General features: G+C 50.9%; 1 protein-coding gene across 1 annotated transcript in view; it reads right to left on the bottom strand.

The window, feature by feature from the left end:
* XPO7 (exportin 7) overlaps window positions 1–11,729 on the bottom strand; it is a 32,704-nt gene extending 20,975 nt beyond the window's left edge. The window contains exons 1-6 of the mRNA XM_084499684.1: window positions 10,403–11,729; window positions 9,910–10,056; window positions 8,299–8,392; window positions 7,299–7,465; window positions 5,318–5,410; window positions 2,140–2,244 (exon numbers count right to left, since the gene is read on the bottom strand). Coding sequence (XP_084355810.1) covers window positions 2,140–2,244; window positions 5,318–5,410; window positions 7,299–7,465; window positions 8,299–8,392; window positions 9,910–10,056; window positions 10,403–10,468 — 672 coding nt within the window. The 5' untranslated portion in view covers window positions 10,469–11,729. The remainder of the gene's footprint in view (window positions 1–2,139; window positions 2,245–5,317; window positions 5,411–7,298; window positions 7,466–8,298; window positions 8,393–9,909; window positions 10,057–10,402) is intronic.
* Window positions 11,730–24,201: the final 12,472 nt, after the last annotated feature.

Raw genomic sequence — 24,201 nt, forward strand, 5'->3', positions numbered from 1 at the left:
TACATGCTTTGCCTTTACACAAGATGGATAAACTCAGTGCTTCCTTCTTCCCTTGGTTTGCACCGCACAGCAGAGAAGCAGCCAGGCTTGCCAGCTTGCACTTATACCACGAGATAAGGAAATTCTTATTAAGGTTAAACAGAAGAATACATTTTCTGCTTGACAAGCACTTCACAGCAGGGAATCCTGCTGCTCCACCTAACCCTCAGATGGAAACGAGCACGCTCACTTCTGTTGCACAGCTGATCTGGGTAAGCCCTGCTCCAGTTACAGCGCTCTGCTGGGGATGGGGAGAACTCAAATTCTCTCAAGTGACACAAAGAGCTCGATGGCCATGAAACACGAGGTCCTTTCACTGCAGCTAAGATGCAGCACTGAGGTCTGCACTCCAGGGCCAGCCTCTCTGTGCTCTGTGTCACTGCTCTGGGCCTGAAACAAAGCAAACTTCTCACTTAAGTCTACTGCAAATAACATCTTGCATCGCACTGACACTGCCAAGACCCGTGCCAATGGTCACTGGAATGTCTTCCTCACCCCCTCCACAAAGAGGGATTCTTTTGGGGCTGCCTAGCTGCACGTGTTTTATGGCTGCTCGCAGTTCGTAGCAGCCCAATCCATCACCCTCCCCACTTCAACGGATCACCTTGGAAACTTCTGCTTTATATAGAGAAGAGAGAGAGCTACCAGGAGATAAAAGAACGAACTCGGGTGGTAGGTGTTTAATCACAGGAAACCAGGATGCTGCAGGAGACAACAGAAAACACTGCCACCTGCCTTAGGCTGCTGCATGAAACAAAAGCAGGAGGATTGAGGGTTAGGGTGGAAAAGCAGAGGCTTTTTCCTGAGTCAAGCTGTGTATTTCAGCTAGAGCTACACGTATAGGGCAGCAGAAGTGCAGTGCTGGGGACAGCAGGCTCCTGGCTGAGCACAAGCACTTGGGGGAGTTTCTCCAGCCAGTCTGGGCATTTCTAGGATGCTGTCCTGCCATATAAATACAGGCAAGTCTGCACCACAGTCCTTCCCCCAGCTGAGCCACCTCCTCAGGTGCTTTGTTCCACAAAAGCAGAGGAATCCCATTACTTCTGGCACCTCTAATTGATCATCAAATGCATCCGAAATAAGCCATCGAATTCAAGTTACTGGAGCTGTTATGGTTCAGGAGGATGCGTGCACAGGGAACAAAAAGCAGCAGAACTGTACAAAGCCTTGCTTCCTTTGTGAACCAGGATAAAAAAAGAGATCAAATTACACCCACATACCCACCTCTATTACCGAGGGAAGCAGGGCTGCTCATTTTGAAAGATCTTTAAAATAAAACGTGCTTTTCACTCTTGTGTTATTTGTCCAATTTGACACTTCACTCGGCTGGAAGGATAAAAGTTAAACTAATCCAACCTGTGCAACTGCTGCTACGTTTACTGGAGTAGGCTCTCCCATGAAGTGCTGCTATAGAAGGCACCCTTACAACCTTGAGATGAGCTGCTTAGAAAAGAAACGTGATGCACGAGCGAGAATTTTCTTCAGATACTCTGCCTGCTAACAAAACATACGTGTGCTCCTGCAGCTGGAATATTGTCATCTGCTTCCAAGGTAAGTTTTCTGAAAGCAAGTCAACTCGGTTGATAATTAGCATGAGATAAAAGCATGGTGAACGCAGAACAGCCTAATATTTATCACGTGTAAGAAGATCAAGGATGATCTTCAGTCCTCTCTTCACTTACTAAACACATCTTCACAAGTATTTTTCTTCTCCCACCATATGGGTTTTAAACCAAAGTCTTATTTTACAGGAAAACTCTTGGCCAGTATTCTAAGTCACAGACATCTGAAGTGTAAAACAAACACCTCATCTCTCCCCTGATTTTTTAAGCCAGGAAAGTTTAACCCAAGCCTCGTGGTGCAGACACATACATTCAGTCAAAATCTTTGAAAGTATTTACGATATCTCCATATTTGTGTGTTTTTTTTTTTTTCTTCTTTAATATAATCCTCAAAGTTTTCCTGAACAGCAGCTTCAGGACATCGGCTTTTAGAACAAGAGTGCTCATTCCAAGAGTTTTATTACAGGTAATTTCAGCCCAAAGTCTGTCACCCCACCATGCAGCCCCCAAGAGAGGTGACAAATGACAGTTTCCTTACCTGTTTCAGTAAGTTGCATGACAGTGTGAAAATATCAAATAAAGACGAATCTCGGAAGGAAGAGGCTATTTTCCTGTGCTTGGTCAGTGGATGAGTAGTGTCAGCCTGAGCAGAGAGAAAACCAGCGCTTAGAACTGATGTGCAGAGCTGGAACAAGACCGCAGAACATGCAGGAACCCTGTGGAAGCACTGGGACATCAAGGTTGCCCTCTCCAGAGTGAGATTACACCAGCTGGCTAAACCAGAGGGATGGATGATCACTGTGGCATGTGTTTTGGCTCCTCCACTGCCCTCAGCTCTTCCACAGGTGACAGCACACGGCTGGTTTACGATGGAACATTCCACCTAAAATATTTACGACACGGTTCCACTCTGTCCCTGACAGAAAGCAGGTTTGCTCTACTCTCAAATTCATTTAAATCTCTTCTAAAGAGATTAAAGGGAGTGTTTCCAACAGAACTTAGTCGTTTAGAAACTTGAGCACTGCTCTCTGACGTGCTCTGAGCTCTGGAGAGTTAAATCCTACCTGAAGCCGTGGGGCAGACACAGGGTCACCTACTAGCAATTAAAAGGCCACTTACATTTCCCCTCCTGAACCTGCACAGAGGAGAAGAAAACTAGAAGGAGAGTTAACCAGTGACAGGCAGTTTGGACTTTGTCATTTCTATTATAAACCCCAGTTCTGGACCTCTCACCGTATCAGAATACAAAAGATGAGATGATTTAGGAGGCAAAAACACACCAGGTTGCTTTCCAGAGGGTAACAGAGTCTCACAGTGACTCCATCAATGCATTCTAACCATGGCTAAGGCTCCTGAGAGCACAGGTTACGTCACCTTGGAGGCTGCTTGCTGGATTGAAGAGCAAAATGATACTACGTCTGTCTGAACACAGGCTGGTAAAATTCCACTCGCCCAGGCTGAGTTATGTGAAGGGCAATCAGTTACTGCAGCGCATCTGGGATGGAGCAGAAGGGCTTAGAGCCCGGCAGAGAGGCACAGAACTTGGATCTCTTGTCTGTTTATGCCTCTGTTTGCAACGAGGAGGACGGAGGAAAACATCCTCATCTTGTGTTATCGATGAGAAAGGGAGGGTCTGCACCTCCTGAGAGCTGGTGGCAAATCGGAGCTGCACCTAAATCTGTCAGATGATTTCTCAGGACTGAATTATCAGTCCTCAACTGATGCGAGTAGATTTCAGGGTCTTTAAGGAAAGGATTGTTGTTTGCTGTCCCCCATGGTCATTACAAATCTCACATGTTTCTGGGCTCGCAAACAAGCATTTCGCTTTTCTTCACCACGAGACCACATGGCATAAATCAGTGAACTTCTACAACACGTCGAACACTCAGCACACCTCCGGGCAAGTCTGTGCACTACGTCAGGAGGAAAACTGGTGCTCCAGATCAGTGACTAGCACACTATTTCGTGTGTGCTGAGCTTTTAAAGCATGAGCGTTAGTAAACAAAGCTCTAGCAAACTTCACTCTCGTGCAATTTAAAAAGAAGTTTAAATAACCAGAAAAAGCTTGAGGATAAGCCCCAGAAATTATTATTTTTGCTACATACGTGTACACGACCCCACTCTGATGAGTAAGCACGCTGGCAGAGTTATTGTTTTGCAAGTAGTGGCAGTTTGAAACATTCCAAGATGAGTCACTGCATCCAGCCCCGTGCAACGGCTGGCACAAAGTGCATTTAGGAATGAGTAGTAAACTGTGGCAGATCTAATAGCCGAAGTATTTGATCAAAAATCTCTTCCTAAGTCTTTAAATTCACTGCCTTTTTTAAAAGTATCAATCTGAAGAGGCTCTGGAACTGAAATAGGAGCGTTTCTGCAATAGTTCTGGTGTGAGCAGAAGTTGTAGCCCTGTACAAAGATGCTGGCAGATGAATGCTAACTTACAGGGGTAAGCAGACTTGCTTCCATCATTTATGCACGGAAGCAAAGGACCAGCTCTCTGTGGAGATGAAGTGAGGATGGACGAAAGGTTGGGCAAGGGAACTGTCACAGTAACGAGACGTGGTGTGACAGGGAGGAGGGCTGCAGGTTTGGATTTACTGATCAGGCCAGGCTTAAAGAATAAATGCAAATTTAGGTCTGAAACAGATGCAGAAGCCATTCAGATTACAGTGAAGGGCTTGGGAAGCTCAAGGATGCTGAAATTCATCAATTCCAGCAGGAAAAATCAGTGTTTTGGCCTGGCCAGGACAAAACCTCCTCCAGCATCTCCATTCCTGGAGCTGTAAACGATTTGTAATCATCTTTCCAATCCCACACAAGGATCTCTCCATTCTGATGCCAGGATTAGTCAATTTATCAGCAAAAATAAGAGATTAGCTTCCTCAGTAAGATATCAACTACACAAAAACCTCTTCCTCTTTGCAAAATTAGGAGATAATTGCACAGCTGGTAACCCGTACAAACTAACTTCTTCGGGCAGTGGTAGCCATCAGTGGTGCTATGGCAAAGGCTGTGTCACTGATTCAGAAAGTGAGGTAAGCACCAAGAAAAGCCACTTATTCCAGCTTTCAGGATAAATACAGGGAGGCTGCATCACATCAGAGGTAAGCAGCCTGCAGAGAGGCTCCTGCAGCAACAGCCAGCACCACCAGGTGCTCAACCCTGACGAATTTCTATTGTCTGAGGACTGTCTGCTGGGAACACCATGAAATTTAGTGCTGGATGAAAAGGCTGCTTTAAAAACCTCCACAGTTTGACAAATCCTCTTTGTTTTATCTGCCTGGTCAGGACCGAGGAGGGGATGCTACGTTCACTTCTTGGCAGAAGAATGCTGCGAGCTGAAACAGGGGCTGACAACTGGAGGTGCTAATGATGCCCTCATGCTTGGGATTTGGTCCTCACTAGGTAGGCTTGACTGACTGTGCAGCGTTGTTCCCTCCTTTTTGGTCTCAGGAGACTACATCCAAGCATGAGAGAAGATGGAAGATGCCAGTGAAAAGACAACTCCTCAGGACAAGAGGTTTCAGCATCTTACCACACAAGTAAATGATTGTGTAAAAAAAACAAAACAAAACAAAACACAAACAAAAACCCCACAGCAACCCAAAGCGCCTACTACACAACACCCCCCTCCAAAAACAACCCCCAAAATAAAACCAAACAATGCACAGACACAGCAGGACACAACAATATGAATGAGAAAATTGGACACTTACTTCACTGAGGAAGGCTGTAGCACTTACTTGATTAATTTCATTAGTTAGTTGGGACAGGATTGTCACTCCTATGATGCAGTGCTCTACACTATCCTGAGGAAGGAGAGGACAGGGAAAGGAGTTAGTGGTGGGGTGTTTTCTTTGAGCTTCACAGTCGTTCACTGGCTTTTCTGTTTGGAGGATTTCTGGACATGTTTCTCTACTAGAAATGCTTTATCCTTGTAGTATTGTGACTGGGAAAAAGCCTCGGAGCAATACCAAACAGAATTTAAATGTGCTTTTGAAATACTTCATCTCATTAACAATGCAAAGGTTTCTAAAGAATTTGGTAACACGACTGAACAAAAATAGACTTTAAAAATTGCTTAATCCACATCTTTTCAGGGTTGGGATATAACACAAAAATTTATTTACTTGTTATTTTTTTTTTTTTTTTAAATCAGTTTGCTTAATTTTAACAGAGGCTGTGGTTAAACATGCAAAAACTTCCGCGGCTTCCTGATGGTCCAGATGCCCCACTACTAAAGTTGCCAGATGAAAACTCTGGGAAATAAACTTTTCTTTTTCAACTGCAGGCCTTGAACAATACGAGTAGCAGCTGACCAAGATTCGCCACACACCAGCCCCACGACCCTAGAGCTGAAAGGACACCCTATCTTCCAGTGAAGGGAGTCCATTCTTCGCAGCCCTTTCAGCCTCTGGCTTCACTTGAGACTGCCAACAAGGGCCCGATTGTGAGATGAGTCTGTTACAGACACCTCTTCACTCGAAATGGCATTTCATTTATCAAATGGTTTAAGAGGAACAACCTGTATTGTTCCTTTGCCCCAGTTTCTGTGCTGTAGCTAATAACTGTTTTTTTTTTTTTGTCTTTTTCTCCTAGTTCAACCTTCTGCTCAAATTGCCCTGATCTCTTCTCCAATTCCCAAGACTGAACTCACCTGAAACAGAGAAATTCAAGAATATTTAGGCTTGCAACCTTGGCTACTTCTTTACGGCAGCCATCTCTTGATAACAGCCTTAGTACTTACACGTTATCTACACAGAAGCCACTGGAAAACCTTGCTGAGCCCATGGCTGAAAAAAATAATACATCCTCCTGCCCACTAGCAGCCCCAAGAGGTAACTTGAGCACGCAGGAACAGAAGGGAGCATGATCTTTGAATCATTTAACACCTTTTAGATGCTACTCACTGCAAACAATCTAAAAATTCTCAGAATTAAAGCCTTGTGCACAACGTATCTCCTTTTCCACGCTTGGAATTTCTGGTTATTTCATTCTCTTTTGGCTTATTCCTCCAACTTTCTATTTTGGTTAAAATTTCGGAGCAAATAAATCAGCATCCACGCTGTCACAGGAATTGCTGATCTCTCTGGAACCAAGTTTCAGTTTGGGGAGAGCTGTTGATAGGAATGAACCATTCTACCTGCACACTCCTTTGGGGCGGGAACAAACCAGCACGTAGCTCTATGAAACTACAGCCAAGACTTCGAAAGAAAATTGTTCACAATACCATTTGTGGAACGGGCTAATTTTAAGCTACATTTTGTTATGGTAACTCAGATAAAAAGCCGCTTGCATGACATATCACTGCAACAATCAATGAGAGGAAGTCAGGCATGGCACATGCTGCTCCTGCAGACAATAAGCCCGTGTGTTTACCATTTTGCACCACTCAGCACGGTGTATTGAAGTTTGAGGGCTTTAAAGGAGAGTTGTGCAACTGGAACACTCAACTACTTTCCTCACCATTGAATACTAACGCTGGCACTTTCCAGAAATAAATCCCTGCCCCACCAAGCTTTAAATTCTGGCAGCTGGCAGGATAGGTCAGTTTTGAGCTTCTTAGCCACAGGAGTCATTACTCAGCCAAGGACAGGAGATGAAATATTGGACAGAGGATTCTAAGGTGCAAAACGATAATTGAAAATACATGAACTTCCACATCCCACAACACGTGTATTCGTCTTAAATCCTGACCTGTAAAAACCTTGTGACATCTGTAATCACGTTCCTGAAGACATATTCATCCTTCTGGCAGTCAAACCAGCCCAACTTTGTGATCCTGGCATACAACTGGATTAGTGCCTGCGTGACAAACGTTGCCAGCTTTGGCCTAGTGGCAAGGTAGTTGAGCACATAGTTCCCTGAAACACAGAGAAGAGGTTTAGCTGTAGACAAAAACACTGCAGCTGGAGCCGAGAGGTTAACGCTGTTAGGAAAAGGGTATCTTTCTGAAAGCTGTTTCAGAAAAAAATCCAAAAAACAATAATCATTGCAGACAGATAAAAACATTGACCTTCTATTTGTGCCTTTCTTTAAGGCAGTGGAGCTGCGGGACAAATCGGGGATGAGGTTAGACACAGGTATGAGCTCCTCCCCAAAACCTAACTAATTTTGTATTACCAGATTAAATCCAGCCCTCTGAATGCACGTGCAAATAAGAAGAAAAGCTGAAAAGGTTTACAAGACCTCTCCTCAGGGATGATCATTTATCACATCGCTTCTAAAAATGAAAGCAGTCTGAATGGCATTCAGACTCCTTCCTTGGAGGAGAGGAAGCATCAGTCATTCTCCAGGAAAGAGTGCTGTGACAGACCGACTGCTCCCTTAGGAAATACTCTCAACGATATTTCAGAGAGCCATAAAGGATTTTCAGTTTTGAAAGCATGTCCTGAGAAGGGGAGAGCGCCATGCATATTTTACCTTCCCCAAGAAACGTTACGAAGATTTATTCACAAGCCACAGGGTTGTCATTCCCTTACACCTGGAAGAACTCTAGGTCTTCAGCCTTGAGCTCTGCTAGCTAATAACACAGAAGATGACACCTAAGAAAAATGTTTCTTTTCACTCCATACCTTGGGATGCCCAAACCACTGCAAAGCACAGTAGGTTGCAGAAAGCCTCCCACTTGTGGCTGAAAGCGTGTGCAATAATCATTAACATTCATTTGGTACGAAAAATTAAGTCTTGCACTTACGAATATCTATTCGTTGCTCCAACGGTAAGGGGTTGTTTGTGCGTGACACGAGCTTCGTAAGGCATGTAGCTGCCAAGAGCTGGGAGTAGGACGACTGTGGAGAAAAAAAAAAACAAGAAGTCATTTATTGCACATTGCAGAACAAGGAGATCAAGCAGCAGTGGTGAATGTTGAGCTAACTGCTCGCTGGAAAGTCGAGTTTAAGACATTAGTTTAAGTCTAAATCCTCTACACGGTGTTTATTCTGTTTTTGCAGACTCTAGAGTAAACCACAACACTCGAAGAAAGTGCTCAAGAAAGGAAAAGCTTATGAAGATAGGAAGATCATGGAACTGAACCCAAGCAGAAGCAGAACCCGAGCAGAACAAGACTGGCTCCAGGAGCACAAAGCAGGACAGGCAAGAGCAATACCTGCTGCACCGTGGGGCGGTACCTCTTACAGGGTATTTATATGAATAGAATAACATTGGGAAAAACAAGCACTCCTCCCTCCAAATAAAAATCCTGCAGGCTTTATTCTGGCAGCTTTCAGGTAGCCCTGGTTCCCTAGAACTGCAAACCTGGTCAAATTGCATGAAGTCAGCTAAAACATCGTGCCCAAAAAAAGACTATTAGCACTCTGAGTCATAGCAGTATGATCCTATGCATTAAGAAGCACTTATGACTTCCACCTGATTACTAAATACAGGTTAAAATGTATTTCTTATGGAACAGCACACGGACTGGTGAACTGGCACCTAATTCAGGGACACAAACGGTGGCATTCAACCACCTAAAACCCCTGGCTGCAGCCGATTCCACCAGTTACAGCCTGGGAAATGGCAAGGGTTTTGCAGGCTAATTTCTGTGATATGTGGTGGTGTGGAAAGCACAGCATCCAGGATGCAGGAAATCCATTTATTCCAAGACTTCCAAGGACCGCCTGGTATGGAGCGAGCCAGACTTTAGAAACTTTCCTAAAAAAAATCATTTCTCTTCAGGTAAACTAATTGCTAGCTCCCAGCAGAAGAGTTTCAAATCCACTTGTTTTAAATTGATTGAAGTTCACATTTATTTTTCACTCCAAAGAAATCCAAAAAACTTATAGAGAATTCCTTATAATAAAAAAAAACAACTCTGCTTTGTACAAGTTTGCCAAGCCTGTGAAGTGTCACTCTTCTCCCCCTCCCTTCACCACCTCCTCCTCCTCCTGGAGGCCTGATTCTTTACGACACGCTGCTTAACGTCCCCTATTTTTGTGAACAAGCTGATCGATAGGAGAGCTGGGCGCACATTCTGCCAAAAAAATCAAATCTTGAAAGATCTCGTGGCAAAGCCATTCAATTATTTCTGCTGGAACTAAGTAAAAATCAAACGGTCACTTAAAAAGAAGAAAAACTTTCTGCTTTTAAGTTAGGGAGGATTTACTGCTGGTGTATCCTGCATCCTGCTGCTGGTGTATTCTGGTTACTCTCTGATCCAACACTTTCTTTGGCAGAGATGCCCACAAACAGAGATAAAACCCCTCGAGTGCACTGGGTGTGCAACATAAACCCTGCATACCACCGCCTGGGGCCAGTGCCCAACACACCAGGGTCCTTTTTGAACAGTTTTTTTTGTTGTTTTACATACACTCCCTCTCTCCAGAAGAAGCTGGCACTTGCTCAGGCAGTCTGGGCTGTTGGTGAACTCAACCAAGGCTTTCTCTGCCTGGAGCCGTGTCGCAGTGTCTGTGGTCTCATACAGCTGCTTGCACAGGTTCTCTAGCTGGGCTAGGCTCTGGAACAGAGAGAAAAGGGAATTAGAAGCGAGGTTTCACAGCTTATTTATGCAATAGTTTGACCCAGGTTCGACGCACGTAGACACACGTGTCATTTCACCCTTTGTGAAAAGGAAAACACTTGACTCACTTTGCTCCTGGATCTCCGAAATGTATTTAACCTGCTAAATTAGATGCTTGGGAATTTTACAGCCACCTTTTACGCCGGACAAAACACCTCATCGCCTCCCCACCACCGCCTGGCCCTAGGAGAAGGAGCTCGTGCCCTGGGATTGCTCTTATCCTGCCCGAGGGCATCTCAGCATCCTGAAATTCCCCCCTCACGTCTCGTTTTTAATCTCATACAGCAGCAAAACCCTGGTGAGCCCGGTTTGCATCCCCTCTGCAGGGCACCGTGACAGATTTCAGCATCCCAGGATGCTGGAAGGAGCTGACGTTCCATCTTCTCCACCACACACGCCAGAACGACCTGAAGCAGAGCAGAATAAATGAACGAGGGGACGGATGCCTGCGAGCAGCGTCTCCACGAACACGTCAGAAGGAAATAAAACCACCGGGCAGCTGCTGTGCGCTCAAACCACTGGAAAATATTCGCCATAAACCCTGATCCAGGCAGATGGTTTCCCCCAGCGGAACCTGAGGTGTCCTAGTTTAAGAAGTGGCTTTGCAGATGGATGCGAAGCCTCCCTGGGGTTCTGGCTGCTCGGTGAACACGCAGGTATTTTCATCTTGGGTTTCCAGGGGTAAATCATCGCAAGAGTACCCGAACTCCTGTGCTTTGGGCTTCTTTGGTTGGAAAAAGGATTCCAAACACAGCCAGCCCTGCTGCCAGGACGACCGTCAGACAAGAGGGAGTGTTATAGGAGACGCAAGCAGGGAGTTTCTGCAGAAGTTTCTGTACCTCGCACTGTATTCAAGAGTTTTGTTGGGTTTAAAACGTAATTTCAGGGAAAATGGTGCCCTGTGGGCTCCGTTGCTCCCGAAAAAATAATCGGTGCCCCAAGAACTGAAGCGCTGGGGAAGGAGACTGCCTGGACAGGAGCCCAGGAGCTCTCCTTTGGGGTTAACGCCGCCCCAGAAAGCAAAAACAGCCTCAAGGGGCTGCTTAGACAAAGCCCAACTCCATCTGTTATAAGGACTGCAAACACATCCTTCTAGGAGCACGCAAAGCAGGGTGGACGAATCCAGCTGCACCAGTCTCATCTCCGCAGAAGGCAGCGGGTCCCAGTGCCCTCCAGTATCCCCCAGTGCCCTCCAGTACCAAGCACACATCGCCCCCGGGTCCCAGAGGAAGCATTCCCTCTGGTGATCTCTGCCTGGCTGTTTTTTTTTCCTGGAGGGATCCACAACCTGTGATAACAACTGGGACCGGCTCCCAGCCCAGGGCAGCGAGCAGGGCGATGGATTTTTGGCCCCCAGCCTCGTGCTCAGCGGTGCAGCAGAGCCGAGCGTGCCAAGCACCACGCAGACGAGCTCAGCGCATGCCGGTTGGCTTCTGAGAAACCCCAAAAGCCAAGGATTTCAGCTCCTTTTTCACAGAAAATCCCGTGAAATCTAGAAAACCTTCCCTAGGTAACGAGCACATTCGGGGGACAGAAGTCATTCTGCTAGCGGCGTCCTCTGCAATTAAAGGCTTCCAGAAAAGCATCACGGCATCCTTCAGTGGTGTTTTAGCCCTGCTGAAAAAAAAAACAAAGGACAAAGAAACTAAAAAAAAAAAAGAGGAAAGTCCCACAGATGACTCCACTCTTTCTGCTGGAAAGGGAGCTGGGAAGCTGGTGGCTTACAAACAGCTCGCAGGGAGGCGTCAGCTGAGCAGCAGCAACCGAGAGCGGAGCCGACACCTTAGGAAAGAAAATTGTGGGTTTTTTTTTTGTTCTTTTTTAAAAGCTCTTTGCACTGAGTTTTACACCGCCCTGATTTAACTCCTCGAGCAGCTCAGGAGGAGGATTGCTGCTCCGTGGCACTCGTCCTGTGTCCCTCCAGCTCGCTTCGTGCTTCTTCCTCACGGTGTCCCCCAAAACGCAGCTGCAGGGCACTGAGCATCTTCGGGCTCGTGAAGAGAAGTAGCAAAGCCTACGAGGTCACTTCAAAGGGCAGCCTGGGGTCCAAACGCGGAGCTTTCACCCATTTTCCGAGGCCGTGAAGGGCCATTTCATTTTATTTTTCTTTCATTTGCTGTGCTCGAACACTCCCCAAGCACTCACGACACGCTGAGCTCCAACCAAAGCGCTCTGACGGCAGCCTTCAGGCACATCCCGGGGACGTCCCACCAAGAAGCTGATTTTCTCCTGTCCCTCCCGCTGACAGGCAGAGGCACTGAGCTGTGGCCACCCCATTTTGGGTTTGCAAAGCTCCATTTTCAGCACATTTCAATATTGCAACTGATCCCCTTCCTCTCCACGCCGGGGGGAGAAATCGAGCCACCTTTGCTCCAGCATCCAGCTCCCAAATGCCACAGACGGTCGGGGCAGCAAGGAGGTGGGGATTATTTCACTACAGAGACCAGGCTGTACCTTCTCTTCCAGCCAAGATAAAAAAAAAAAAAAGGCATTTAGTGTAACGACTGCAGGGCAAGAGCCCTGCGTGTTGTAGATAAGGACCAAGGCATGAGACAGCAGAGCACGGGGCACGCAGAAACGCTCCAGCACCCCGCTACGGGTCCAAAAGGCGAGGCAAAAAGAATAAAAAGCACTAAAAGCAATCACAAGTACTCAAATTTGAGTTATTTGCTCTTTTCTAGATGAACAGCTCGGGAAGTTTATCAAGCAGACTTCAGGAGCCAGCTGGGAAGCCGGGTGCTCGCACCCAGGGGTGCCCAGGCAGCAGGAGAGCCATCGGGGCTGCTCTCCAACTTCGCCCCGTACCCAGGCTGAACAAGTCCAGACCCAAAGGATCCTGACGCTTTTTCCTGCCATACAGGGCGGCTTTTCCCACACAGCCTTCTCAGCTGACCTTACAGAGATCAATTATTAACTTCACATCCACTCTTTCAACATTACATGCAGTTTGGGATGATTTTACCATCCGTTTCTCTACCCAACCTGCGTCGAGAAAACAACTGACTCAGGGTGCCAAAAATAAAGGAGAGAGACTCTTCCCTTGTAGGTCAATTTACCGCGGCTATTTATAATGAAATATTTGTGCTGCTGCAAACGGAAGTCAGACGGGTTTGTGTCCCTACCAGAAAACAAAAAACACCCAACAGAGACCCCCTCGCTTTGTGCTCCATCCCTCCAGGCTGCAGCGCAGCCCCACCAGGGCAGGATCTCCACCAGCACAACACGAAATCCACAGGATTTTACCCAAACGTGATGGTTTGGTACGCAGAAGCAGCGTTTTTTCCACCAGCTCTGGTTATCAGAGCCTAGCCAACCTGACAAACGACGAGCACAGCTTCCACTCCCTGTCCTCCTGGCAGCAGGAGCTCGGAGGAAGAGTTTTGCTGCAGACCAGCGTCCTCCAGAGCCACCGGGTGTCTTCTCCGCCGGGCTCAGCACCATGTGTTCTCCTCCCCGGGTGAGCAGGAACACCTACGAACCCTGCAAGATGTTGCTGCTGCTTCCTTTAATGTCAAACGCTGGGAAGAATTGAGTCTTCCCCTCTCTGGCACCCCCTTTCTAAGATCTCTTGCCCACCAAAAGTAGCCGTGAAGCTCGAAGCGTGGAAGCAAAGCAACCCATCAATCTCATTTATGCTACAAGCTGCAAATAAAACTCAGCGCTGCTCCGTGTTTTCCCCATGGTGAAGATAAACAACGCGTGATCATCTTTAAAATGATAAATACCACGAGGAGAATAACAGCTACCTAAAAGGAGTCCCTGGGGGCCGGCTGGGGAATTGATCTTGTATTACACGGTTGCTTAAGCAACGCTCTTTACATCCACGGGCTGCAACGAGCTCGAGGCAGGTTTAGTTGACGGGAGTTTGCCTTCGCCACGCTGACAGTTCCCATTTCAGCAAATTGAGGAACCGCACGCCGTGCTCGGCACGCTCAAGATGGCAGAGCCAGAAAGGAGAAAGGAGCGAGCCCTGACGGCTCGGGGGAGGAGGCGAGCGAGAGGCGAGCAGGTGCCGACACCAACTGCTCCGTTTTAGGTGCAAGATCGACCCAAACTTCGCTGCTGCCTGGTGGTTTTTATCCCGAGGGATGTAAGCTGCTGGGAATCCTCCCGACGCACGTTGTTTCCACGCCGTTCCTTCTTCCTGCCTTCTGGTTAGCGGCTCGCTGAGCCAGGGATCCTGCAACATGTTCCCCGTGGTTATTTTCAGCACGCTCATCCCTTCCTGTATCCCCCGTGTGCTAGAATCCCAGCCAGACCTGCTGGGAAAGCAGAGGGCACGCCACGAGATCTCTGCCTCCTCCGTCACCGGGAGCACACGACGGGCAGCAGAAGCGGAGTCACCGCGGTCCCACCTCCAGTTTTGGCACCTCCCGGGGGTGGGAAGGGGCCACCATCCATTCCTGCTTTCCTTTGGAGGTTTTAAGGCCAAGAAATGCGGATTTCTGTACTTGCCATATGCCTGTGGACTCCTGAAACACGCACGTGGAGTTAAATGGAGCTGCACAAGAGGCAGGGGCTGCGCACGCTGCTCCAACCTGAAGCCTGGGGTCCGATCCTGCGCTGGGTTTTGGTGCTGCAGACAGGAGCTGGCTCTCTCCACTCCCTCGCTGCCTTCTCGGCGAGACAAGGAGGAGGAAGACGTGGCTCGGAGGCACTGGGATTTCACAAATGCAGCCGTGCAACGAGGGACGCGTCGCAGCAGTCAAAGGGCCCCGGTGATTGAAGAGACTGAGGCTCAGAGAACGCCTCGGGTCGCTCGATGAATGTCAGGTATTTCAACCAAAAATAAAAAAGCTTTTAAGCTGAGCGATGCAACTGTTAACTGCCAAGGACCAGGACGATGCGCTCGGTAAGTGCTCATCGCTGTAAAATCAAGGTCTCATGGCTCATCACCCTCATTTGTTAAGAGAATCGGAGCAATAAATTGCCCGTTTCCATTTATCCTCCTAATAACGGCCAGAGCAAACTTACTTCTGCCCCTCCAGCACAGCTCAGAAAGTTATTTATTGCTGTGGTACTTCCAGGCAGCTCCCCGAATCTCTCCGGGTATCAATAAGGAGCTCTCGTTTCTTTCTCCGTGATGAACGGTCTTCAAGCCAGGCTGGAAGGGGATTTCTGTCGGGATTCAGCCCTGCCATTTTCCTCCACGATGCTGTAGAGCGACTGGAGAAACGCTTTGAATTCACACCAGCACCCGGGCGAGCTCGATAACAAGGACAAAACGTGGTGTTTGTGCTGACTGCAGGAGGATGAACTCAGCCCCAAGCCTGCTGAGCACCTTAAAAACACCCAGGGGAGGAGAGGATCTCAGCAGGGCCAAGCCTCAGGTTTGCAGCCCCTCGTGCCACGCAGCCCTGGGGGTCTTCGGTCCGACCTCGGGGACCCCAAAGCAGATTTGGGATGTCCCAACGGGCACAGCATCACTTTTAGCACAAAGTAATGGTTTCTCCTTCTCAGGCAGGCGCAGAATTTGCGCAGAAGCTTGCCACGAAACAAGGCGTAACGTTTATTTATCGCGACCAAGTAATATTTAATTTCAAAACTAAAAAAAAAAAAGGCAATAAACACAATTCCTAACCTCAAGTTGCTAAATGTTTTTGTCATAACGTTTGCCCGAGCGGTTTCATTGCCTTTCCCGAAATGAAAAACGTTCAGGGAGCACCCTGGCTCCCCCTCCACGTGCAGCACTGAGCCTGATTTGATGCTCACGCTGGTTTTTAAGGTCTGACTCCTCTGGAAAAGCGGTCGCATATCCATCATCTCTGAAGATGACATCGAATTGTGCAGCGCTGCTCACCTGAATACAGAATTTCGGAGGATGGAAGCACCTTGGCGTGGAACAAATGGGAAAATAAAACAATAATGGAGGGCTCTTGGGGGAAAATGTAAGAATAAAGAAATAAAACAAGAGCAGGGATGCCCGCTGACGCTGCTGAGGCCGTAAGGAGAGCTCCCTGGTGCTGTAACCCAAACCCACAGCTAGGAAGGGATGGGGGCTGCCCAAACGAAGCATCCAGCAGCAGCAAAACGACTCGAGCCCTGCAGGCTGCCTCCAAGCCAGCGGTAATGCTGCAGCTACGGATATTATCTGGGGCTAGAAGAGAAACACCCGAATTAGCACTTTGCAGAGCAACGTCCTTGGACTATCGCTCCTGTAATCACCACGCTGCTGATAGCGGGGCACCGCGGCTCCAAACGGGAACACAAAACGCTGGGATGACACAGAAAGAACATCCTCGTGCTGCTAAGCTCACGCTGGAAAATTAAATCGGAACATCAGGACGAGGAATAAACCATGTAAAAGGTGCATCGAGGAACCACGCACGAAAGAAAATGCCACCACAGGCCTGACGCTGATCCCCTGCAGATCCAGAGTCCACAGGGTACGTGGGTGCAGAGCTCGTTTGACTGGCAGGAGATAAAAAAGGATGGAAAGGATTTGGAGCTGATCCCCAAGTGGAGGTATTTAGCAGCAAAAGGGGAGGCTTTTCCCTTCATAAACTGGCCTTGCAGCGTGAGACACGCGGGCTGTTGACAATCCTGTTACAAATAAAGGGGATAAGTGACAGGTTTCTGTGCTAACAGAAATCTTTCTGGTGATCTTACCCAGTGGGTGACCGGGTTTGTGGGGTTTTGGGTAGTCTGGGGCAAGAAACACGGCGCCAGCTGGGACAGGAGCCCCAACCCTTGGGGGCAGAGACCTCGAAGGGACTCCTGAGACCACGAAGGTGCCTGGCTGAAGCCAAAATATCTATCACCCTCTCCCTCCTGATCTGTTCTTGTGTCCCAAAGCGTGACAAAGCCCAACAGCAGTGGGCTAAAGCCCCTTCTCCACGCCGAGCCACAACCAGAGCTGTTCCAGCCACAGCCAGGACACCAACGAGCAGCACAGAAACATCCAGGGGATGCTTCACCGCCCCGTGTCTTCTACATCATTTTAATAAGTCCAGATCCATGCTACTTTAAATCCTGCAGCTTTAAAGGAAAAAGCAATCACTAAAAACCCACCGTAAGCCCGAGTGCTGCATCAAATCGGCATGAAATACGACCAAGAATGAGATCAAGAACTGACCCACCGCTTCCTGCCTGATTACACAGACACAAACCTCACAGATTTACCTGCTGACCTGCCACACCGGGAGAGAAACCTTCAAATCACCACCTTTTTGGGGAAAAAAAAATCCACCTTTTACAGAATTCAACATTTCCAGCGGACAAGAAACCAAATCCGGCTGCTATTCAAACTAACAACGTGCTTACTTGATGCTGGCAGGTAAGGACAGAGTTTCCCATTCCCATTCTCATAAATATCTTCTTGTTTTCTTGTTCCTGTTAAGCATTGCTGTATAATTTAGCATGTTAAAAGGAGAACTGTAAAAACTTATACATTGAAAGTTCAGCTAGAAGCATTCCTGGATAATTTACGTTAAAAGGAGAACTGCAAACTTTTATTTCCAAAGTTCAGCTACAATTCTACATTTATTCTTTAAACTAGCCACCTGTAGCAAGCAGCAAGACGTGCTGGTACACTTCATAAGCTGTTTGAATGGTCTCAAAGAAGGAAAAGGGCGAGAGCAGAGCTTTAGGAGAGGAGCTGCTCCTGTATCCCGGTGCTAACAGCCCCCAGCAGGGTGCTGAGCGCTCCAGGTGAGCCTCCAGCAGTGCCTTTTGGTATTTTATTTGAATTAACACATCCTAAGCGTGACCAGCACCACCAGCTCCACAAGTGGCAGATCCTGAGGGTCTCATTTGCCTCTGAAGGTGCCCGAAGTTGCAGGGTACGTTTGGGATTTTACACAGCCCCGCTTGGCTCCCACAATAACACTTTACACCAACCAGAGCCGGTCACTCTCCCAAAAATCAGCCCCCTGCAGCGAAGTCACGCAGCCCTACCCCCAGAAAAGCATCACGTGCTCCTAAACGTTTGCTTAAAACCACAGCTGAGATGCAGGAAAACAAACTTACGTTTTCACCAGCAATTTAAGTAGCAAAAGGACAACTTTTTAAACTCTGCTTTAGCCCTCCAGGCTCACAAAAAACCAACTGCGCTGCCCCCAGCCCAGGCGTTATGAGCAGTACCAAAGTTCCTGAGCTACAGAGCCGCCAGCCATCTCTTAAATGATTAAAACGAACAAATCCCCCCTAATTGCATTAGTGCTGGCTATCAGAGGGAACACGGACCATCTTCTGGGCGGCTGGAGCAGGGAGAGGAGACGGGGCCGCTGCCCTGAACCCAACGAAGGCTCTCAGGGGTTTGAAGAAGGCTGGGATTTCACCCCAAAAAGGCACCGAGAAGGCAGCTCCCACGTGGGCTGCTCCACGACAGGAGAGCGAGCAGAGCCTTACCTGGCACCGAGGAGTCCTCCCAAAATTGTTCCAGCCAGCAGGCAGCAAAAACTGGAGCCCCCAAAGCCAAAAAGGGGTTGTTCTATTCCAAGTTTGGCTCCCTTCAGGGGCTGGGCTTCTGCTACCGCAAATCTCCTCGCTCCAGCCAGGATCCCACTCTGCAGAGCATCCCGGCAGCAGCAGGGCTTAAAAAAGTGCACAGTTTAAAAAAAAATAGAGCCTGAATTGCAAAAGAAAAGCTGCCAGCTCTATTTTTAGTGTCAGAGCACTGCTTTACCCTCCCCAGGCCCGGAGCACTCCCTTGGGCTATTCTGAGATAAATACAAGTCCTCGGCGAGAGCTCGCAGCGCCTCCAATGCCTAAAACCTTGAACTAAAACACAAGAAAAAGTATTCTGGGCGATTTGCAGGTGGGCAGCAGGCCACAGCGTGACTCTTTTCCCTCTGTAACCTTGCCCTCGCTTGGTATCAGATGGGAAAGACGCATCTCAGCCTCCAGGGGTTCCTCCGGAGCGAGCCCAACCTTACGGATGTCGAGAGGCAAATTAGATTTTGCCTTTGAGCCAACACAGTGTCCTTTGGAAGGCAGAAACACCAGGAAAAAAAAGAATAAAAAGGCAGGTTCTGTCAGGGATGGAGTGAAACATCCAGGCTCAGAAAGTCCCGGGAGCAGCAGGGCGTTTGCTGAGCCCTGGGAAACCTCCCCCAGTGGCCGTGCTCGCACGTGGCCTGCCCGATTTCTGTCCGTCAGCAGCGTGCAAGGGGGGAAAATGACCCAGAAGCACCTACCTGAGCACTTCTGGGGCAAATTAAGGGTTTTCAAAGAGTTCCTTCTGCAAGAGGGAGCTGTGAGGGGGCTGTAAGGGAGCTCCTGGTGGCAGCCTGGCCCTGCACAGCACCTGCACGCACCCAGAGCTGCTCCCAGCGCGCAAGTTTCCCAGCGCTCTGCTCCGAGCTGTCAGCTCGTTAAAAAAAAAAAAGGAAAACTGGGTGAAAATCTCCGGATTTGGAACGCCCTGACCTGAGCCTGGAATCAGGTAAAGAAGGGGGAAAAAAATGCGTGATTTCCTTTAAGATAGCAGATTTCTCAGTTGTCTATCTGAGCACCCAGCTGGGTACCTGTCCTTTTACATCTCGCGGGCACCAAAATCCTTTCAGTTCATCCTGGAGTCAGAGAGCCACCAGCACACGCAGCCACGCAGAGGTGGCAAGGAGTTTTAAGTGCCACAAAAACGTATTTTTTTTTAAAAAAAACCACTCCAAACAAATAGGAACATTCAACCCGCAAAGCCACAGAACCCCTCGCCATCCTACAGCACCCACTCTCCCACAGGAGCATTCACTCCCCGTAAGCGCATCCCGTCTCAGGGCAACCGCCTGGAAAGCATCTAAAAGGCAAGAAAAGGAGAAAAAAACGAAATAAATCCGTTTCCAAGGCAGAGGGGGAAAGGGGAACAGGATTCATATTCGCCCGCGAAGCTAATTCTGCTCTCCTCTGCTGTGAACAAGTTTAGGCAACGCTTGCAAGCCCCGGATCCGACAGAAATATGCATTGAAAAGAAGGTCGGGTAAGTTCGTGGAGAAATGGACAAGTTTCTCCAAGAAACGTGCAGCGATTTCAGGCCGGAGGAGCTCCCAGCCCCCCAAAATCGCCTGATTCTCACTGCCCCTGCCCCGGGTGGTCTCCCCTACAAGAGGAGCTTGCAGGCATCGCACGGTATCACCAGCACCACCCGTGGGCCCTCAAACTTCACATAACCTCCGGTTTTTAGGGACCAGACTGGACACACAACCCAAGCAAAGCCCTCAACGACTGCAGGAACCTTCCGAACCCCGTAATATTTACCTGCAAGCCCCAATTCCTGCTAAAACAGGCCCAAATCTCACAGCACGTGCCATAAAAGCAGCCCTGGGTTGCTCGCACCGAGAGGCAACGTCTCCAGGTGATGCTGGGTAACTCAACACCAGCTCTGCTAAACGAACGCTGGGTTTAATTAGCTCAAATAACACCAAAACGAGCAGAGTTTCCCACTTCAGAAAGCCCTTTTCTCCCCCAAAAATGCACCTAGCACCAAAACCCCCGCGTCCTCCTGCCACGCAGCGATCCCGAGGCAGTTCTGAAGCCAACCTAGCGCTCTCCTGGCTGCCGGCAGCTACCTGAGGGCTCTCCAGAGCTGCTGCTGGGCGCCTTTACCTGCGGCGGGGAGAAGAAAAAGAGGATAAAAAACGCTCCCGGCACCCCCAGCCACGACGCCGAGCGATCCCTCCACCTCTGCCCGGCCGGCCGAAGGCACCGTGCCAGGCTGCAGGTGCCTGACCCCGGCCTGCAAACAACTTTTCCCTCGGAGCCAAACATCTCCCGAGCCCCCGCCGTTAAATTTTAACCCCCCCTGGAGCCGCCAGCCGGCGATGGCGGTGCCCAAACTTCCAGTTTCTCACCCCGATATTTAACGGAGAGCCAGGCAGGGCTTTCGGAGGGCGGCTTCAGCCAGGCCCGCAGCAGGGTTTTGAGAGCCAGATGAGTTTTGGGGGGGTTTAGTAAAAGGAGAGCGGGTTTTTAAAGGGAAAGAGGGAAATTAGGGGAATTTGGGGGGAAATATAGGGGGTAACGCAGCGAGCCCCTCCACACCACGGTGCCCAGCACCCCCATATGGGGCTGGGGAGAGGGGAGGGGGTGCTGGGGGGTGCTAATGGGGTGCTAAGGGGATCCTAAAGGGTCCTGAGGGGATCCTTCTGGGGATCTTGGGGGAGTACTGGAGGGCTGCAAAGGGGATCCTGATGGGATCCTGAGGGGGTGCTGAGGGAGTCCTGGGGGGATTCTGGGGGGTCGCTGAGGGAGTCCTGGGGGGGGTCCTGAAAAGATGCGAAAGGGATTTTGGGGGGGTGCTGTGAGGATCTGGATGGGATATTGAGGGGATCCTGGGGGGTTGCTGAGGGGATCCTGAGGGGGTGCTGAGGCGATCTTGGAGAGGTGCTAAGGGGATCCTGACGGGATATTGAGGGAATCCTGAAGGGGTGTTGAGGGGATCCTGACGGGATCCTGGGGGGATCTTGACGAGGTGCTAAGGGGATCTTGGAGGGGTGCTGAGGGGATCCTGACGGGATATTGAGGGAATCCTGGGGGGGGTCCTGAGGGGATCCTGAGGGGATCATGAGGAGATCCTGAGGGAATCCTGATGGGATCTCGGAGGGATATTGAGGGAATCCTGAAGGGGCGCTGAGAGGATCCTGAGGGGATCCCGGCATGTTGCTGAGGGGATCCTGACGAGACCCTGAGGCGATCCTCCCCCCCCTCCCCCCCTTTCCCCCCTCCCCTCCCCCCGCCGCGGCCTAGCCCCGTGCCGCAGGCCCCGAGGCCTGGCAGGAGCGAGGCGGGCCGAGGCGTGGCGGCCCCCCGGGGGCCTCCCCCCTCACCTGCACATGGTCCGCCATCTTGCGCCATTCATGCTCCGCTCCCCCCCGCCTCCGCCGGGCCTTCTTCTTCTCCTCCTCCTCCTCCTCCCCCCCCCCCGCCCCTGCCCCCTGCTTCTTCCTCCTCCTCCTCCTCCTCCTCCTCCTCCCTCCCCTCTCCTTGTCGGCGCCGCCGGGGGCTGCTGCGCATGCGCGCGCCGCCCCGCCCCGCCGCGCATGCGCGCCCCGCCCCGGCCGCGCCCCGCCCGCCGCGCGCGCGCGCGCGCCGAGTGAAGCCACGCCCCCCCCTCCCCTCTGATGACGGGGTGACGTCACGGCGCGGAGAGGAGGGGAGGGGGGGTTAAAGGGGACGCGGCCTGCGCGGCCTGAGGGAACCAGTGGGACCAGTAACACCAGTATGAGCGGGGCACAGACCCAGTGCGCAGCACCAGAGCTCCCAGTGCTGCCCAGGACACAGCCCCGGTGTTCCCAGTGCCCGTAGGGTCCAACACCAGAGCTCCCAGTAGTTCCCAGTATACAGCCCCAGTGCTCCCAGTGCTTCCCAGTACACAGCCCCAGTGCTCCCAGTGCCCGTAGGGCCCAATACCAGTGCCCCCAGTGCACAGCACCAGTACTTTCAGTGCTTCCAGTGCCCAACACCAGAGCTCCCATTGCTCCCAGTTCTCCCAGTGCCCCCAGAGTCGAACACCAGTGCTCCCAGTGCCCACAGGGCCCAACACCAGTGCTCCCAGTGCTTTCCAGTACACAGCCCCAGTGCTCCCAGTGCCTGCAGGGCCCAGTACCAGTGCTCCCAGTGCTTCCCAGTGCCTCCAGGGCCCAGCAGCAGTGCCTCCCAGTACTCCCAGTGACCCCAGAGTGGAACACCAGTGTTCCCAGTGCCCGCAGGACCCAACACCAGTGCTCCCAGTGCTTCCAGGGCCCAGTACCAGTGCTCCCAGTGCCACCAGTACACAGCCCCAGTGCTCCCAGTGCCCCCAGAGCCCAGTGCCAGTGCTCCCAGTGCCTGCAGGGTCCAACACCAGAGCTCCCAGTGCTTCCCAGTGCCTCCAGTGCCCCACACCAGTGCTCCCCGTGCCTGCAAGCCCAGCACCACAGCCCCCAGCACTCCCAGCGCTCCCAGTTAGCACAGGCCCCGCCCCGCCGCCCCACCCCAGTGCTCCCAGTGCTCCCAGCGGGACCCCCCCGGGCTCTGCCCGCTGCGGGCCGGGGCGGAGGCGGCCGCGGGCGCCCCCTGGCGGCACCGGGCGGGAGGCACCGGGGGGGGCGGGCATCAAGGGATCCACTGCGAGCACCGAGGGATCCAGTGCACGTACCAAGGGATCCAGTGCTTTGTATGCACCAAGGGATCCCCTGCATGCACCAAGGGATCCCCTGTGTGCACCAAGGGATCCAGTGCTTTCCATGTTCCAAGGGATCCCCTGAGTGCACTAAGGGATCCTGTGCTTTGCATAGACCAGGGGATCCCCTGCATGCACCAAGGGATCCAGTGCTTTGTATGCTCCAAAGGATCCCCTGCATGCACTGAGGGATCCAGTGCTCTGCATGCTCTGAGGGATCCAGTGCTTTGCATGCACCGAGGGATCCCCTGCATGTACCATGAGATTCAGTGCTTTGCATGCATCAAGGGATCTGGTGCCTTGCATGTACCGAGGGATCCCCTGCATGCACCAAGGGATCTGGTGCCTTGCATGTACCGAGGGATCCAGTGCTTTGCATGCACCAAGGGTTCATTCCCTGCATGTGCCAAGAGCAGCAGTGCTCTGCGTGCACCAAGGGATCCCCTACACGTACCAAGGGATCCCCTGCATGTACCAAGGGATCCCCTACACACACCGCTGAGCGGGAGCAGGTGCCTGCAAAACCCGAGCCACTTCCCACCCTGGCTGCAGCAGAGGTGTAAAAAAAACCAACCGGCTTTTTGGGGGAAAAAAGCCTGACTTTGGGGGGCGCAGAGGTGCTTTTGGGCCCATTTTACAGACGGCAAAACTGAGGCACGGATGCAATTCCCACGGGAATCCTTTCTCCCGCGGGGCCGGGGAACTGCAGGACCGCCGGCACCGCCTTGCAGCCCGTCCCCAAACCTCACCCCACGCCGTCAGCGGCTCGGTGACACGCTCGGGGCCGTCCCCGAAGCTGCTCTGGCGGCTGCCCTTTATGGTAACGTCGGCGGCACAGGAAACCGGGGCGCGAGCTGAGCACGGGGAGGAAACAGAAGCCGCCGAGCGCACGTCACAGCGGCGCACGGCGCGGCCGCCGGCGGGCAGGGGCGCACGGGGGGGACACCACCGGCACCACCACGCAGGAAAAAGGGGGTCCTGGGGGG

The sequence above is a fragment of the Aythya ferina genome (genome assembly GCF_964211825.1).
Source record: "Aythya ferina genome assembly, chromosome: 27".
NCBI lineage: Eukaryota > Metazoa > Chordata > Aves > Anseriformes > Anatidae > Aythya > Aythya ferina.